General features: G+C 46.8%; 1 protein-coding gene across 17 annotated transcripts in view; it reads left to right on the top strand.

Annotated features, from left to right (window-relative positions):
- GRIP1 (glutamate receptor interacting protein 1) overlaps positions 1-16,889 on the top strand; it is a 597,356-nt gene that overhangs the window by 573,449 nt on the left and 7,018 nt on the right. For 10 of the 17 annotated variants that reach the window (XM_070493998.1, XM_070493992.1, XM_070493996.1 and 7 more), the window contains 4 exons: positions 2,496-2,652; positions 3,464-3,575; positions 3,688-3,732; positions 8,221-8,454. In XM_070493998.1, the coding sequence (XP_070350099.1) occupies positions 2,496-2,652; positions 3,464-3,575; positions 3,688-3,732; positions 8,221-8,454 (548 nt within the window). The remainder of the gene's footprint in view (positions 1-2,495; positions 2,653-3,463; positions 3,576-3,687; positions 3,733-8,220; positions 8,455-16,889) is intronic. The other 7 variants (XM_070494003.1, XM_070493995.1, XM_070494000.1 and 4 more) reach the window with 1 other exon arrangement.

Genomic DNA, 16,889 nt, shown 5'->3' with positions numbered 1-16,889 from the left:
CCGATGGGGAGGGCCAAGCGCAGGTGTAAGAGGGAGCAGATTCCCGGGACGATAGGGAACGTGAGGACGGGAGCAGGGTTCGGGGGCTGCCTGGCCAGCTCTCCCAAAGGCCGGCTCCCCCTCGGGCTCCACACTTGTGTCACCTTTCCTCGGGCACCTTCCCTGACCCGCCTTCGCCCAGCCACCCTGTGTCCTTCCACGTCAGCGAGTCCAGACCAGAGGACCCCGCCGCTCCCACGCCCTCGGAACCCCCTCTCTGTGCCGCTTCTCCGGGTCGCTAAGCTGTGCGGCGGGGCCCCCGGCCCCCTCGTCCGCGGGCCAGCCGCTCCTGTGGTGCCTGCGCTCGGGAGGCGCTGGAGTGCTTCCCGGATGCGCGCCGGCCTTCTCTCCTCTCCCTGCGGGGGCCGAGGAGCCCGGGATGGGGAGAAGCTGAATGGCTTCGAGAATAACGAAGGCAGCGGGCATCCGCGTGCAGTAACCCGCGCTGCGTGCCAAGCGCTTGCCTGCGTGTCATGAGGATGACGCCCCTGGACTCCTGTGAGCCCGGCGAGGCGCGCCCCGTTATCCCTGGTTCGCCCTCAGGGGACCGGGCCAAGGGCGCAGCACGAGGGGGCAAGGCTGGGGTTTGCACCGGGCCTTTTCTCACGTCGCTCCTGGGCCGGCATGGCGTGGGCGGCCCCAGGTCTTCTGAGTCTGTGCCTGACCCCAGGGTGCTAGAATGTGATGCGCTCACACGCCCTGCTGTTGTAAGGCGGTAGGCCTTTACCAGCGCTCGACAAGGCAGCCCTCGTATGGGCGGACGTGTCTTCGCGCGGCATTTTCCCAGCAACGATGCTGCACATGTGCTCACACCCATCCTCACGCCCCTGCCCAGGTCTCCAAGAATACGGACAGGCGACAGTTGGAAGGACAATCAGTGTGTCACCTGCGGGTCTAAGACATGCTGGAATTTCCCCGTTAATGCTCATCAGAAAAGGCTACCCACCCCCACCCCCACCCCCACCCTCCAGGACGCCACCATTCAGCATCTGGCTCTTGGCAAGTTCAAAGCCAGTGAAAAGACTGAGGAGCAGGCTTCCTGTAACTCTTAGTATATCAGGAAAGGGGAGACTCTCGTACCTGGGGGCTGGTTGGTTTGGTTCGGAAGGAGAAACGGACAGCCTGTGAGTGGGAGCCGGAGAAACGCAGTGTCCCCATCACTCCTTCAAGGGGACATGCCTGGCTTCCCTTAATTCAACGGTCTTGACGGAAAACTGCGCGTTCATCACACAAGACTTCTTCCCAAATGGCTAGCCACACTTCTGCAGTTATCCGAGAAAGAAAATGAGAGGGTGTGCTGTCAATATTCCCCCTGTGGCAAGGACTTCTGATCCTTGCTGTCCTGAAGCAGAGGCTTCTCAGAGTCCTTCCCTCCTGGCTGTGGGCATCCCCTGTGTGCTTGTCAAATCCGTCTGATGAGAGCGTTGTCCCTTGGACCTCCTGCTATGCCTGGGCTCTACTCAGTAGTGAGGGTGGCCTTATGGGATCTAACAAGTGGAGGGAAATTGAATGAGGAAGACCAGCCAGGATGCCACGGTGATGGTCATCGTCCAGGATCCAGTCACTTAACTGTATGTGAAAAAGGGGGCTTAGGCCTGTTTGCTATAGTGTTTTTAAACACAGAAATACATATTATATGGCAACCCGATACACCCGTGTAAACACACACACACACACGTGCGCACAATGGGTCACACCTTGAAGTGGTGGCTGAAGCCATGTATGGTGGTTACAGCACGAGCTGTAGAGTCGGACCTGCCGACAAGCACTGCTCTCCCCTCTGAACCCCTGAAAAGAATTTTGCCAAACTACATACCCCACCACACATCTAAGTTTGTCATCTAAATGTTTTTCTCCCCAAATTTAAATACTTGCAAAGACTGTAATTTCCAGTTTGTTGTAAATATGCTCTAAATATATTTTTGTCAAAATGTGGAGCTGCGGATTTAAGCTCAAATATGTGGAAAACGTCCATTATATAACCTAATTGCCAAAGCCATTCCTCACTGCGGAGCCATCAAGCTAATCAGACTTCACTCCCCATCGGAAAGGAAGTCAGTCTTCATCCTGCAGTTCATGTCAGCATAGAGCACCACCTCCCACCCTGACAGCCGTCCAGCTTCTGACCCTCATTTGGAAACGCAGAGATGGGTGGATGTGAGAGGGCAGCGCCCGCCACGGCTCTGTGCCAGGTTGAAGTAACACACTGTTCCCGAGAGACTCCCCTTAGGAGCGAGGCTTTCTCAAATTGTCCCTTGATTTGGCACCTGAGAGTTTTTATCTTTAAGTATGTTGATCTTTAAGTATTACCTTGATGGCCTTTATGATCCCAAATTCGGTTCAAGTCAGCCCCCTTGAACAAATGAATGGAAACCACAGGAAAAGACAAGTTCCTAACCAGACCTCTCTTGAGGTATTCTCCAAAATCGAACATCACACCTTGTTTTTCGTTCCAGGCACCGGCTTTCAGGCCTCAGGATACAACTTCAACACCTACGAGTGGAGAGGTTCAAAACAGAGAGGCAGCTTGTCCCCAGTCACTAAGCCGCGGAGCCAGACTTACCCAGATGTGGGGCTGAGCAGCGAAGACTGGGACCGGTCCACGGTCAGCGGGTAAGGCTCTTATCGCCTGCGGCCCCATACCAGGTGCTTCGCAGACACCGGGCCAGATGTGAGCTTCCCTGTGACCCCAGATATTGCTACCGCTGGCTTCCTGGGGCTGGGTAATCGCCGTGCTGGCCCCTCGGCCGGACTCTGAGGTTGTGCCTGCCCAGCGGGAGCCAGCACCACCACACAACAGGGCAGGAGCGACGTTTCCCCAGTGAAAACAACAGCGGCACGTGGGGAAAACCTACGTGTATAAACCGTGCCCTCACCCTGTAATTAGTTCCCTCTCCTTTCCTTTAAAGGTAGTTTCACATTAACCTACATTAAAAAAAAAGATATGGCTAGGGTCCCCTATTTTTAACTAGGAGATATATTTTAGCATTTTGTCCCTTACCAAGCTTATTAAGGAAATTCATAAAAAGTGACAGCACTTAATTATCTCTACTGATGTTTATAATAAGTGGGGAAAACACATTTTTCTCTCTTAGAGAAAAGTGATTTCTTTTTTCCTAGAGACAGAGCAGCTGAAAAATATCCCCACCCGGGGCTGTGTGAAAGCAGCTCCATGCGCAGTAGCCAGGAGGACTCTGACAGTCAGTCAGTAAGACCACGTCCTTCCTTTCAGTCTTGGAGATGCTTCAGGTTTCCTATAGTGTCCTTACACTGGGGCTGTCCTTACTTGGAGGCCACAGCTGGAAGAAAGATCCAAAAAGTGTCTCCATCCTTTGTGTGAGATGAAGGAGAGAGATTCTGGATACAGAAAAAAATCAGTTGTGTCTGGCAAGTTCTTAACCCAGACTGTGGCTTTTGACGCCAGTTTTACAGGGGCTCCGGATGGCACCGAGGCTGAGCAAGAGGAGAACTTCTGGTCTCAAGCTCTGGAGGACTTAGAAACCTGCGGGCAGTCGGGAATTCTGCGCGAACTCGAGGTAGCCACATCCTGCTGCTTACTTCAATTGTTTCTACATTCATTGTTTTTGGTCCTTTTGAGTTTGCATTTATCACACCAGTTCATTTAAAAGCTTTAACCCCTTTCCACAGGAGAAAGCTGACAGGCGTGTGTCTTTGAGAAACATGACACTCTTGGTAGCTACCCTTTCTGTTTCTATTTTTGCTTGTGAAGCTGCCTCCCCGCCCCCTTGCCTTCGGACAGCAATTTGATTTAATACAATGCAGTTGGAAGTATTTATTTCCCCATCTCCCCCCCACCCCGAGCTTACTGACTTGTGGCTTCTGCCATCGCTCCCTGCTAACCCTGACTGTACCTGTTTGCCCCTGAATCGCTAAGGAGCCAGCTGAGTCTGCCAGCAGTGGTGCATCTCATTCTCTTAGTTGCTTTAGAAAGGTTTCTTTGGCATGTTTTCATTTGTACCTGGTCTAGAAATTAATTTGGTCGTGAAGAGGAACATAAGAGGAAATTTTATTTCATTTTGTTTTGCCCTTAAGTAGATGGCAATGCATGCAGCTGGTGAAAAAGGCCAGTCTGTGTGATAAGCAGCCAAAATATTACACAATACTTTGCTATTAATTGCAAATCCTGATGCCAGATTAACTTAGTGTGAATTCGAGGAGTGGTGGCGAGATGGAGGTCAGTAGCTGAGCTCCCGGTGAGTTCTTTCATCAAAGCCGTGGATTTGCTGATGGTCTTCACACTTTGGTCTGGGAAGTCCTGGACTGTTTCCTTTTATGTTCTTTTAAATTTTCTGAGCTGTAAAAAAATAAAGTGGCCAAAGTCCCATTTTTATGTTGATGTCATATGAGGTCCCCAGGTCACCATAAGGAATGTGAATGACGTAACTGGGTGAAACTTGCAATTTTAAAATGAACACCCATCTTTCTATTATGTTGCTTCTCGATTGCATGTGTGGATATTTTATGTGATTCTCATGTTTGTGAATCTGCAAAGAGAGTTATAAAGGAAAAAACTAGTTTGAATTTGTAAACAGCATAGTATTACCTGGCATGAATTTCAGCTTCAGAGCACAGTTAAAGGACCTGGAGATGGATAATCCTGTACAATTTAAATTAAGATTTGGCAATTGATTCCTTTTTATGCAACTTTCGAAAAGAGTAGAATGCTTAAGTATCAGCTGGCTTATTTAAACTTTTACCACTTCCTGTATGTGGAATGATCAGCAAAAGAGGCCCAAAATGAATCATCGCTCAGTTTGCAATTCTTGAACATAGTCCTGCTTTTGAAAGCGTGTGTCAGCTCGTATGCTTTTTCCATTTACTTTTTGATACTTCTCCTTTGAAGAAGCAGCTATTCTTCTAATAGCTTCTTTTGCATTAGGTAAAATGAAGATGATATAAAAAGTAATACGATGAGGTTGTGTTTTCACCCAAAAATTGAGTTATTTAATGAAAATAACGTCCACCAGCATAGAAGGTATGTTGCAACAGCCCATGAATTTTGTCCAGTGTAGCTTCAGGCAGCCGTGGCCCTGAAATTATGACTCCAGCAAGGAGGTGGGTTGAATTTATAAGCCAAAGAGAAATGAAAGTCCTCCACTAGGAAGAGCGATTGGCTAATCCATTCATTAGAGTCATATTTACACTTTATCACAGAGAATATTCATTTATTAGTTTAAATGAACTCTGATCCCTTGCAAATGCTACTCTGCAAAAAATATTATTGGAGCTAGGTTGCTGCATATGAAATTCACAAAGCATACGATAACCATAATAAATGGAGAAGATTAGCTAAGACAAAAAATGATTACAATTGAAATAAAATGAAACTTATGCTAATCATTTTCCCCATTGCCAGCAATAATTTAAGTTCAACTTTAGCACTGAAAAATGTATAGATTTAACAAAAAAGAAAAATTCAGAGTAAGACTTTGGACCAGTTACTTAATCTCTCTTATCAGATATTTCTTCTTCCATAAAATATGGCGATTATAATGACTAATGCTTATGTGGCATTTAACACAGAAATGGCATTTAATAAATGTCCAATAGAAATTATTATTTTTGCCATTTTTTTGATTAATGAACACTGCTTTAACTATTTTTTATTGAATATAGTATAAGAAGAAGTTTTAACTAAATGTCAGATAGAGAAACTCTGGAACATACCCTGTCTAAGTTATATGTACATCATATATCTCACTGATAATTTTGAAAAAGAAAATTATAACTGTAAACTATGAATTGTGCAAAGTGAAACAGGCAGTACATGCTATTGAGGCCGAAACAAATCCTAGATAATTTAGAATAATTATTTTTTCACTTTTTATTTCATTTTTATATTTGTTTTAATTTTTACATTCTTTCATAGATGCCACTAATTCAATTGAAGTTCACTTTAACAAAGCAGTCAGGCCATGCTTTGAAAACGTGAACTACAGACCTATTGATAATATATCGTTACTCCCATCAGAACCCTTTCCAGATTAGTTTGTAACTTCTGTTGTGGATAAGGCTTATCAAAGCAGAGCTGTTGTCTCCCAGTTGTGGTGATTAAGTATTTTACTTCCTACCCGTTTCCTGCTGCTCCCATGAAAAATGACTATAAAAAAACAGATGTTAACAAAGCAAATAACTAGTCTAAGCAGGTAAAAACAATCGGTGGATGGTCATCACTGCAAGAAAGCAATCATTACATGCTGTCAGTTACAGCAGATTAAACAAAGAAATGAGCTATGTGGGTGAAGTGCCATAAGGTAAAAGGATGTCCCATGATACCAGCAAAGCTAGTAATTGAAAGGTTTCAATTTAAAAGGGGGATTTATCTGAAATAAACCACAATATAGATAATCCACACTGGTTTAAATGTTAGGGTTTTTCTTTCAATCTACAAAGAGTCAGTTTTATATGTTTCAACCTAATGCTTGACTAAGAAGCAACACGGCCTGGTAGTCAAGAATGAGGATTCTGGAGGCAGATTGCGAGGGGTCGCAATCCCAGACTGCTGAGCGAGCTGCTTGCCTTATCCAGGGCTCCCTGCCCTTAACTGCAGTGGGGAGATATAATTATAATACCTAGCATATGGAGTCACCATAAGGGTTACATGATATTCTGCATACACTTATATATGGTACTTAGCACCTGTTAATGCTCAATGACCAGTAAGTTTTTTTAACAATTATAATTTTCTTTTTCAACATTATCAGTAAGATAACTGATCTAGTCAGGATATTGATGTTTATTTTGTGTTTTTTTCAACAGAGTTGTAGCTATATATACATAGGTGCCAATACTTGGCTGTCATTCAAAGATCTTATTAGTGGCCTGTATAGAGCTGAACCCAGGTGAATCTTGGAATTATAAAATCTTAGAGAGAGGAGAAATGAAAGTTCTACTCACTTTGCAGTGTTCCCTCCTCATCAATAATTTTAGATCATGCCCCTGGCTCATTTACCCCCTGTGGCCTTGGGTAAGTAAGCCTCTTTGTGCCTCAATTTCCTCACCTATGAATTAGGAGGAATAACAGTGCCTATTTCATAAAGTTTTTGTGAGGCTTAAATGGGCGAATCCGTTCAAAGGACTCAACAAATCACACTTCTGTTACTTTTAGCATCAGCACCCACATAAACCACTACAGCATGTTGTAGCCAGTTAACACAGCACAGAAACTTTTTTTCCCTTCCCATTTCAGCCAGATTCGCCAGCAGTGCTGGTTGACCTTTATATAGGCTTCATATTGAGGAGTACAGAGCTGGCTGCAGGCATGTTTTCAGAATTTTAGCATCCTCAAACTGTGAGAGATGAACATGCCCAACATAGTGGTTTCAGATTCTTTTCTTGTTCCGCCTCTGAGACTCAGTCAGCCTTGGGATCTAATCTCGCCATTCTTTGTGTGTTGTGCAAGGAGTATGTTTGAAACTGAACACGCTTTCCCAATCCACGGGTAAAGTCCAATCCAGGTCACAGCTTTAGAGCAGAGCGTTGAATCCGGTATCCTAATAAATTATTATTCTTTAACTGAGCTGAGGATCTTACACAAAGGCTATTTCTAAGAAACACTGACCTACGGTGCCAAATATGTGGAGGCCTCGCTCGTCTACAAGCTCCTGGGGCAGGCCACTGGTCAAAGGAAAGACAACATACAGGAGTAGGCAGGTGCATGGCAGAGAAGCCCTGCCTGTGTGTCAGCAACCCCATTTGAGCCAATGGCCAGCTCCAGTTGGCTCTGGAGGCAGCATTGCAAATAGAGGCACCCGGTCTCCATGGGGATGTTCTCAGCTCCTTTCTGTAGGACATATTGAAGGATGCCACATGAACCCATCTGTTAGAGCCACTCAGTAGAAAGTTAGTGCCTAAAATGTAGTTTGCAGTAAGCAAATGTTAAAGCTTTCCAGTTTGACTCAAAACTGCCAGGGGTGGTATTTGATTAAATAAACTCAATGGCTTAAGTACTTAAATTGGATTTGAGACGCGCATTATAAATGTCACTGGCAAAGCATTTTCCCAGACATTCGTTTAGTATGTCCATTCCCCAGCCTTTGGTTATGCCCTGAAGAGACTGTATTTTGACCCGGCAGAAGTTAAAATGTGCTTAATGTTGAGCGACCAAACCCCTTCTGTTGTCCATGGCCTAACTGTTTCTGAAAATTGTCAATGCCGCAGGCAACAATCATGTCGGGGAGCACGGTGAGTTTGAATCACGAGGCCCCAACACCCCGCAGTCAGCTGGGGCGGCAGGCCAGCTTCCAGGAACGGAGCACCTCGCGGCCGCACTATAGCCAGACAACTCGGAGCAACACCCTGCCCTCCGAGGTGGGCAGGAAGTCCGTGCCCCTGAGAAAAATGAAACAGGAAATAAAGGAGATGATGTCCCCAACTCCGGTGGAGCTGCACAAGGTCAGGAAGCTTTCTTCTCTTTCCTTAGGGTCCCAGTTAGGAGCCATTTGTCACAGCATGGGCGTCCTGATGCAATTGTGACAATGACATTCTCCTGTGGGCTCAGCCAGGGCAAGAAGACCAGAGCTTAAAGGCAGGTCATCGTCAGAGACTTTGTTCTCGAAAGGTGATCTTTGGGAGGGTATCCTGTAAAACGGGGACAGTTGGCTTTCAAGCAATGATTTTATCAAAAATGTATTGATGGATAAAATCTTCTTACAAAAGTTTGAGACTCCAGTGTCACATGGAGTTTTGATGAGTCTGTCTGTGACTCCAGCCTCATTGGAAGCCGAGACGGGTTTTCTAAATGTCAAATGTCTAAAGAGGGGTTGCAGATGTACTGTGGGGGGGCTGAATCCTTCATTGCAGACTTATCAGCAGGCGGCCATGCTACTCAGGGGACAGGGAGTTCTCTTCAAGATGTCATTTTGGCGTCTTGGGTCAGGAGGGGGAAGGCCTGGCTGTGTTCCGTCTCTGCTACATGTTTGCCTCCCTTTACATCATGGAAGAAGACGCATGATTGCCGCAGAACTGAACTGAGTTGTTGCCAGACTTTAAAGAAGGCATGTGTAAGTGACAGTGTCTGTGGGACCAGAGCCACGGAGAGCTGTGGTGGGGAGGCGTCTCGGTTTTTTTTGTAGAACGAACGCTTTATTTTTTTTGTTAATATCTAAGGATGTAGAGACAGTAACAATTTCACCTCACTTTTCTTAAGAACCAAGACGCTCTCTGTAGTGAATAAGCTATTAGCTAGAAACTAGTTGTCTTCCCCACAAGAGCAAATGTCAGGCTAAGAGGGGCTAACAGGCCAGCTGCTCCCTTTTTCCTCTAAAGACTTCAGTCTCCCTGACGACCTATTAAAACTAGCTATTTATTTTGCAGCTGACAAAGGGTATGGTGAAAGAACGAATAGGAGGGGAATTTGAGTCCTGAACTTTGTGTTCCAATCCTAGGTTCATTCTTTTTTTTTTTCACAATTTTCTTTTTTTTAAGGTATGGTTCTTTGTGTGTGTGGTGAGGAAGATTGGCCCTGGGCTAACATCTGTTGCCAATCTTACTCTTTCTTTTTCCTCCCCAAAGCCCCAGTTCATAGTTGTATATCCTAGTTGCAGGTCATTCTAATTCTTCTATGCAGGATGCCGCCACAGCATGGCTTGATAAGTGGTGTGTAGGTCCACACCCAGGATCTGAACTAGTGAACCCTGGGCAGCCAAAGCAGAGCACAAGAACTTAACTACTGGCCAGGGGCCAGCACCCCTAGGTTCATTCTTTCACTACTCATTCATTCACTCAATACCTGTACTGTGCATTCATTCATTTAAATGTGTTGTGAATCCCCAAGGAGCACATAGTCTAAAGGGAAGACAGTCTGGGAAACAGTGCGGAGGGAGTGGGATAAGCACAATGAGAGACGCAAGCCTAGACTGCCTTGGGGGACAGAGGTTGGACCATAACCCCTCTAGAGGAGACAGGAAAGGCTTCCTCGAAGTAGGTGTTGACTCTGCAGGAAGTGGAGGGTGGGAGCGCATTCCAAGCACAGAAAGAAGCGTGGTCAAAGTCGTGGCATACTGAGGGAACGCAGATATTCCAACATGACCAAAGCCTTGAGTGGAGCCTTGTGCATTAGAAGAAATTACAGACCTACAGAAAAGCAAAGAAATTTCTGACATTCTGGGTGGGGACACATGCCACAGGTCGGCTTGTTTATCAGTTACCCTGAATTCGTGTGTCTGTTTGGTAAACACCAGCCTTCCCCACCTGTCACACATCCTAATATGCTAATTGACAAACAATGTAAGGACTCCCACGGTGAATACATTGCAGAAGCTGCATGGTCACTGCTCTCTCTACTGTACCGAGGAGAGGGCTGGCCCTCCCGACTCCTCAGGTGTCCAGGACACTGCCATCCCCTCTTCTGTAAGTTCTCCTGGCCATGCAGAGAAGAGTGCGCTTGATCACCCACCCTCCTCAGCCCCAAAGGGAAAGGATGCCAACATGGATTGAGCGCTTTCTCTGTGCTATATTCTTTACATTTCCAGCCGACACAGTAGCCCTTCTTAGCAGGTATTTATTATCCCCGTCTACAGGATAGGGAAATAGCAAGTATGAAATAGAGTCATTTTTCCTTCTTGAGTGAAGCAGGCTCCTCTAAGGAAGATCATTGATAGCTCAGCCTACAAAAGACCTGCATCCCCATCCCTCCTGCACTGAGAGCATCTAGCAAAGATAATGACGGTGAAGTGGGTGTGCAAGTTGGTACAGCCAAGGTTTACAAAAAGTGACTGTGCTGAAAATAGATCTTATTTAAAAAAAAAAAAAAGGCATCATCCACTTACCAACACAATGAGCGACAGTGGATAGACTGGTTGGAACATTTGTGTGGCAGTGGGTGAACCTGGTGGCCACAGGACCACAGACATGGATGGGCCGGCTGGACCTAACACGTGGGATACTGCCTTCTTCCTTCACATCAGTCGTTCCCCTCAACGCTGGCTATAAGTGCATCTCCCTCATAGCTTCATTCTTCTTCTGAATTGATCTAAACAAAATTATATTCTAAAAAGGAAGCGGTGTCCTGGGCATTGTAAGATACCTCACGTGATCTAGTTAAGTGAAACTGTAGCAGAGGGGCTGACTGTGGAATTCTTGGCATGGTTATGTTCACATCTCGGGCATCTTTTCCTTGTTAAGTGAATTCAGTGACTCTGGTAGGCCATCCACGTTTGTGGTTAAATACACTCTCCAGTTCTGAAGTGCTTGAGAGAAGAAATGGCTGAGAGCAAAGACTGGTCATTGTGCTTGTGTCTCACATGCACGTGCCTTTTGAACACTGGAAGATTACCTGACACCATGAAAGAGCACAGTGACTTGTTGATGGGGTTGTTATCCTCCCTTTGGGGTGCTGCTAGCCTGGACTAAAGCTTTGTAAAAATTAGGAAAAGGCAGTCTTTTGGGTGGTGGCATCGAGAGGGGGCCAGCGAATTAGAAAAAATCCCTTTTTCCAGTTGAAGATAACCTCAAGCCAGAATGCACTGCCTGGAAGTGGAATGAGGGCTGGTTTTCAGACCCCAGAGCCCTGTGTATTTTCATCTAGAAACTGGATCAAGAGGATGTGAACGAAGGGCCAACATCCATCCCCATTCCTGGGGAGAAAACATACAGAGCAAAAGAAGCTCCATCTCATGTTGATGGGTTCCTAACATCATCCTCATCCAGAAAGAATGAAGAGCAGGCTTCTCTTCCGGTCTCTTGGGTTCCAGTTTCCTCTCTGATGTTTGCCCCTCGTTTTCCACCTGGTCCTCATGTCACTCCTTCCCTTCCTTCAGGCCTTCAGAATCCCCGAGCGCAGGTCAGAGTCAAAATGGTTTCTGTTCTTTTCACGTCATCTGCTGTGTCAGAGGCTCTACTGGGTCCTGGCGGGTCTTCCTTCGAGTTGTCCCCATTCATTCCTGAACACAAAGAGCTCGTTGTCCTTCCTGACACTTGACAACAGACACAGAAATGCAGTCTTACTTCCTTTATTGGCTGTGCAGATGGGGAGGAAGTTGGGCTGGAGTGAGGACTTGGTACATAGTTGGGAGTGGTGGGGTCAGCGAGGGGGTCACTGGGAAGTGATACTCATGTCCCGTTAGGCCACTGCCTCTCAGACTTTCTGGGCTGAGTCACACAGTTGGAAATACACTTTACCTCACAATTCACTACACGCATACACCCACACTCATATATATGAGTGAATCCAGAAGTTGTACACTAAGATTTTCTGTTTTTTGTTTGTTTCTTTTCAAATGTGATCACATTAAGTTGATTCTGAGACTTATTAATGGGGCTCAACCAAAAGTTTGTGGACCACAGCCTCAGATAATTTGGTGCATGAACCTCTGAGGACCTTTACCATGATGACTTGGGGTGCTTGTTAAAATGCAGGTTCCTAACCCCACCCAGACTTAGCTGGACAGCATTTTCCAGCCAAGAATCTACATTTTAGTGACCTCTTCCGTGGATTCTTTTGTGCCCTAAAGATTGCGAATCGCTCCCGTAGGTTTTGCTAATGGAAGGTGATTCTTCTGTTTCAGTGGAATCATAGGCCACAGCTGGGTGGTAAGGTGGGCAGGCGGTCGCACAGCTGGCCCTGGAGCTTGGGGGTTTCCTCTCTCAAATGAGTTCTGGTTTGTAGTCTAGCTGAGCAGAGATGCTTTCTTTGCAGATAAGGAGCCAAGGATCTTAGCTACAGTTCATTAATAACCCTCTTTCCCTTCTGAAGCTTAAATATCCTTTGGCGTCCACTTCATCTGTTTCTGAGATGAGTTCTAGTTTCACTTCTTTACCCTCTTTAAGGCAGAAAAAAAAAAAATTCAGTAGAGTAGAAAGTTCCCCACATTCAGAGCATTTGGACTTTTCTCTTTTTAATCATATCAACATTTCCTTTTGCTCTATCATTTGTGCTTTTCAATAAAATTATATTCCTTAATCCTGTGCAGCTGTGTTTATTGATCTTTTTACAGAAATGTTTTTAAAATAATTTTCCCGCATCAGCTTTTATTCACGGCTGCTGGTGGCATGACCCTCAAACACTGGAGTCACTCACGAGGAGCCCCGTTAGTTCTTGAAGCTGCGTTTGCTGCCATCAACTTCTCCCCCAGCCAAGTTCACTTTGCATTTTCAATGGATGTGAGTGTTTTGAGAGGGGACCTTTGTCTTCTTGATATGATAAAGGTGTTTTACTCCCTGGAAGGAGTGTCATTTTAGTGTTTCATGCCAGCTTCTTTTATAGTATTCTCCCTGAGTCAAGAACAGGCTCGGCCCCAGGAGGAAATATGAAATGAAATACATGTCTTCTTCAGACTCTTGCCTCTTTCTTCCCCAGATCCTCAGAGTCGGCACTCGAGATCAAACAAGTTCTCACACCGGGCCTAGAGCTTCTCCAAAGAGCCAGTGTAGAATTCTATTACTGTGGAGGTTGCTAGAAGCTAAAAAAAACAAACCGAATATGTGAACTTTTGCTTCGGGCTGCTGCTCTGCATCCCCGTCTCTTCCATAGGCAGGGGGTGATAGATCAGAGAGAACACAGGCCGACCCGGGTGAAGTCACCAACATTCAGACATTCGCCTCCGCCGTGCAGGGTCAGAACCCAGAAAATGAGATCTCCTCAGGATCCCAGACTTCAGGAAGATTCAGCCAGCTGCCTTGGAGCCTCCAGAGATGGAGAAAACCAGGAGAATCTGTAGACAGAGAGGAATGGGCGTGCGTCCAGTTGCCAGTCACCATCTCGGTCTGCCGAGCATTGTCTCTCCCAGGAAAGCCAGGGCAGCTGGCGAGCAGAACGTTGTTGGGGGACGTGGATGGTAGAACGAGGGCTGGAGTCTAGGTTCTACGTTGTAAGGGAGTAACAGCATCCAGCCTTGACAAGCCTCAAAATGCAGCATTTCCATCAACTCCCCTTGTCTATGATTCTGTGAAAACAACTTTTCAAAACGTAAAAATATAATTCTTTTTTTTAAAGATTGGCACCTAAGCTAACAACTGTTGCCAATCTTCTTTTTTTGTTTCTGTTTTTTTCTTCTTCTTCTTCTCCCCAAATCCCCCAAGTACGTAGTTGTATATTGTAGTTGTAGGTCCTTCCAATTGTGGCATGTCGGATGCCGCCTCAGTATGGCTTGATGAGCAGTGCTGTGTCCACACCCAGTATCCGAACCAGCGAAACCCTGGGCCACCAAAGCAGAGTGCGTGAACTTAACCACTTGGCCATGGGCGGGCCCCAAAACATAGTTCTTATACATATGATTGGCTCATGTCAAAAACGTTTTTGTTTAACTCATTAATGAGGAATGACAGCAGGATGACAAAGCTTGTTCAAAGTGGGAGAACGAAACTTTATACATGTCTGAGTCTGTGGGGGAAGGAAAGAATGTTGGAGTAAGATTTGTAAGTTAGAATTAAAGCTGCTTAGTGACTCCTGGGAAATAAGAGCAAAGCCTTTGAGGATGTCTTTTCTAACAACAGAACTCACTTGCCTCTTATCACTTTTCTACGAGCTGCCGTCCACCTTGGCAGAGTCTGAGCTCTGAGCAGGAGAAATGGTGAGGCTGACAGAGCGGCAGTCCCTGGACTTGGGGGACACTGAGGCAGGCTCGTCAGACAGTGCTGTGTGTGCCTTACGCAGTGTTTGATGGTTCCTCTCGTCCCCTCTGTCACAGCTCCCCCACCCTCTTCAGAAATGTTCATCGCTCCCCTAAGTCTGGCTCTGGCTGGGGGTCATTCCTCTCTTCCTCAGGGCTTCATGTGTGTCTGCTGTGATCAAATAGGCTTATTTATAGGTTGTAAGGGATTATGTTATCTACAGGATGTTGACTTACAAGCTGTGTGGCTCTCTGAGGGTCGTCTGTCTCCGTGATGTCTAAGTCCTTGGAGAGTGGCCTGCCCTGGGACTTGCCTGGCAGGACCGTGGTGAGGATCACGTAGGTAATAGGCTTGCCCGGGCCCTGTCTCTTTCTTTCCTTTAGGTGGGGTACAGAGCTCTCTCCTTGTTCAAGGATCTTTGTCAGACCACAGCGGTCCATGCCATGAGGAATAGAGTCAAGACTGGTAGTGCTTAGAGCAGTGGAGTTTGGCCAGGTGTGACTTGTCCTTCCTCAATGACAGGCCGGAATTCCCAGGGGCCTGGAGGGTGGGTGGAGGACATGCCTCCCGCCCAGAGATGGAGGTGGCCCTGAAGCGAGAAGGCCCACTGTTCTGTTGTGATTTGAAATAAGAAGTATATATTTGGTCCCAGTTGCTGGCACAGAACTCCTAAAACCCTTGGAACTTCCTAAGTGTTGAGAGCGATAAAGGTGTCTTTTGTTATCTTAATGAGGTGATGTTTGGCCCAAACCTAAGGATGAGGAAAGGGAGAGGGTTTGGAGGTTGAATCAATCACCAATGGCCAATGACTTCATCAATCATGCCTATGTAATGAAGCCTCCCTAAAAACCCAAAAGGAGGGGGCCTGGAGAACTTCCAGGTTGGTGAGCACGAGGAGATGCGGGTAGAGTGGAGTGCTCACAGAGAGCTTGGAAGCTCCGGGCCCTTTCCCCGTACCTTGCCCTGTGCATCTCTTCCATCTGGCTGCTCCTGAGTTGTATGCTTTTGTAATAAACGGGTGATCTAGTATGTAAAATGTTTCTCTGAGTTCTCTGAGCCGCTCAAGCAAATTAATCAAACCCAAGGAGGGGGTCGTTGAACCTCTGATCTATAGCCGGTCAGTCAGAAGCACAGGTGACAACCTGGACTTGCAACTGGAGTTTGAAGTTGGGGGGCAGACTTGCAGGACTGACCGAGCCCTTCACCTGTGGGATCTGACACTGTCTCCAGGTGGATAGTGTCAGAACTGAGTTGAGTTGCGGGACACCCAGCTGGTGTCAGAGAATTGTTTGGCAGTGTGGGGAAACACCCACCCCCACACACCCTACACACAGACACACACACACACAAACACACACACAAACACACACACACACACACACGTTGGAATTGTGATCTGGACATTTCTACCCACATAGGCCTAAGGGGAATGGAGGTTGGTCAGTTGCGCAGGGAATGAGGAAGGGTCAAGAGCTGGAGGAGAGCCAGGCCAGAGCAGACCTGGGGGCCGCGGAGTAGAGGCAGGAGCAGAGGAGGCGGGTGCAGCAAGGAACCAGTGGGTGGTCCTGAGCACAGACACCTGAGAGAGACTCTGCCACTGCTGACTGTCCTGGTGGTGGCTGGCACCAGTGGAGAGGGCCAGTGACAGAGCTGACAGTAACTAGGTGTCCATCAGCTGCCTGTGGCTTGGTTTGATCTCCTGGAGAACTGGGAAAATGACCCAGCTCTCTCCTCTTTGATATGCTGTGAAATGACAGATCTGAGGGTGCTCTGAGACGACGCAGCACATAAATCCGCCACACATCTTAAAACCCGGGACACTCCCTTGGTTGGGACTCAGTGCTCCAAGGGCCAAGTCAGCCCCTGACTTGCTCATACTTAGAGCTAAAGTCCAAGCTACTGATGCTCTGATCGTTGAGCCCCGTTTTTCAAGCCCTTGGTGCCACATGCTCGCCAGGGAGCAGCAGGAAGCAGTGTTGGAAGCCGCTGTCCCTTTTTCTCCTCTGCCAAGGAGACCAGCTCCCTTTCCTGACCCAGTTTCTCTCAAAACCCATGAGCCTGAGTGGCATCAACCGAGATCGCTTCCTCTTGGGCTGGAAGAATGCAGTTGGGAAGGCCATACTTAATGTTTTCCTTCTAGCCCTACAGGTAGTGTAGGAATGTCCTCAAAACTAGCATTCCTTGAATTGTCAGGTTTAAAGGAACAGGGCTACCCTAGTGGTGTCTGTAAGAAAAAAACCCAGGTGCCTGGTGATTTGGTGGAAAACCAGTGCCATCTC

The sequence above is a fragment of the Equus asinus genome, chromosome 22 (genome assembly GCF_041296235.1).
Source record: "Equus asinus isolate D_3611 breed Donkey chromosome 22, EquAss-T2T_v2, whole genome shotgun sequence".
Classification (NCBI taxonomy): domain Eukaryota; kingdom Metazoa; phylum Chordata; class Mammalia; order Perissodactyla; family Equidae; genus Equus; species Equus asinus.
The sequence above is the reverse complement of the archived record's forward strand: the minus strand, read 5'-3'. Positions and strand labels throughout refer to the sequence as shown.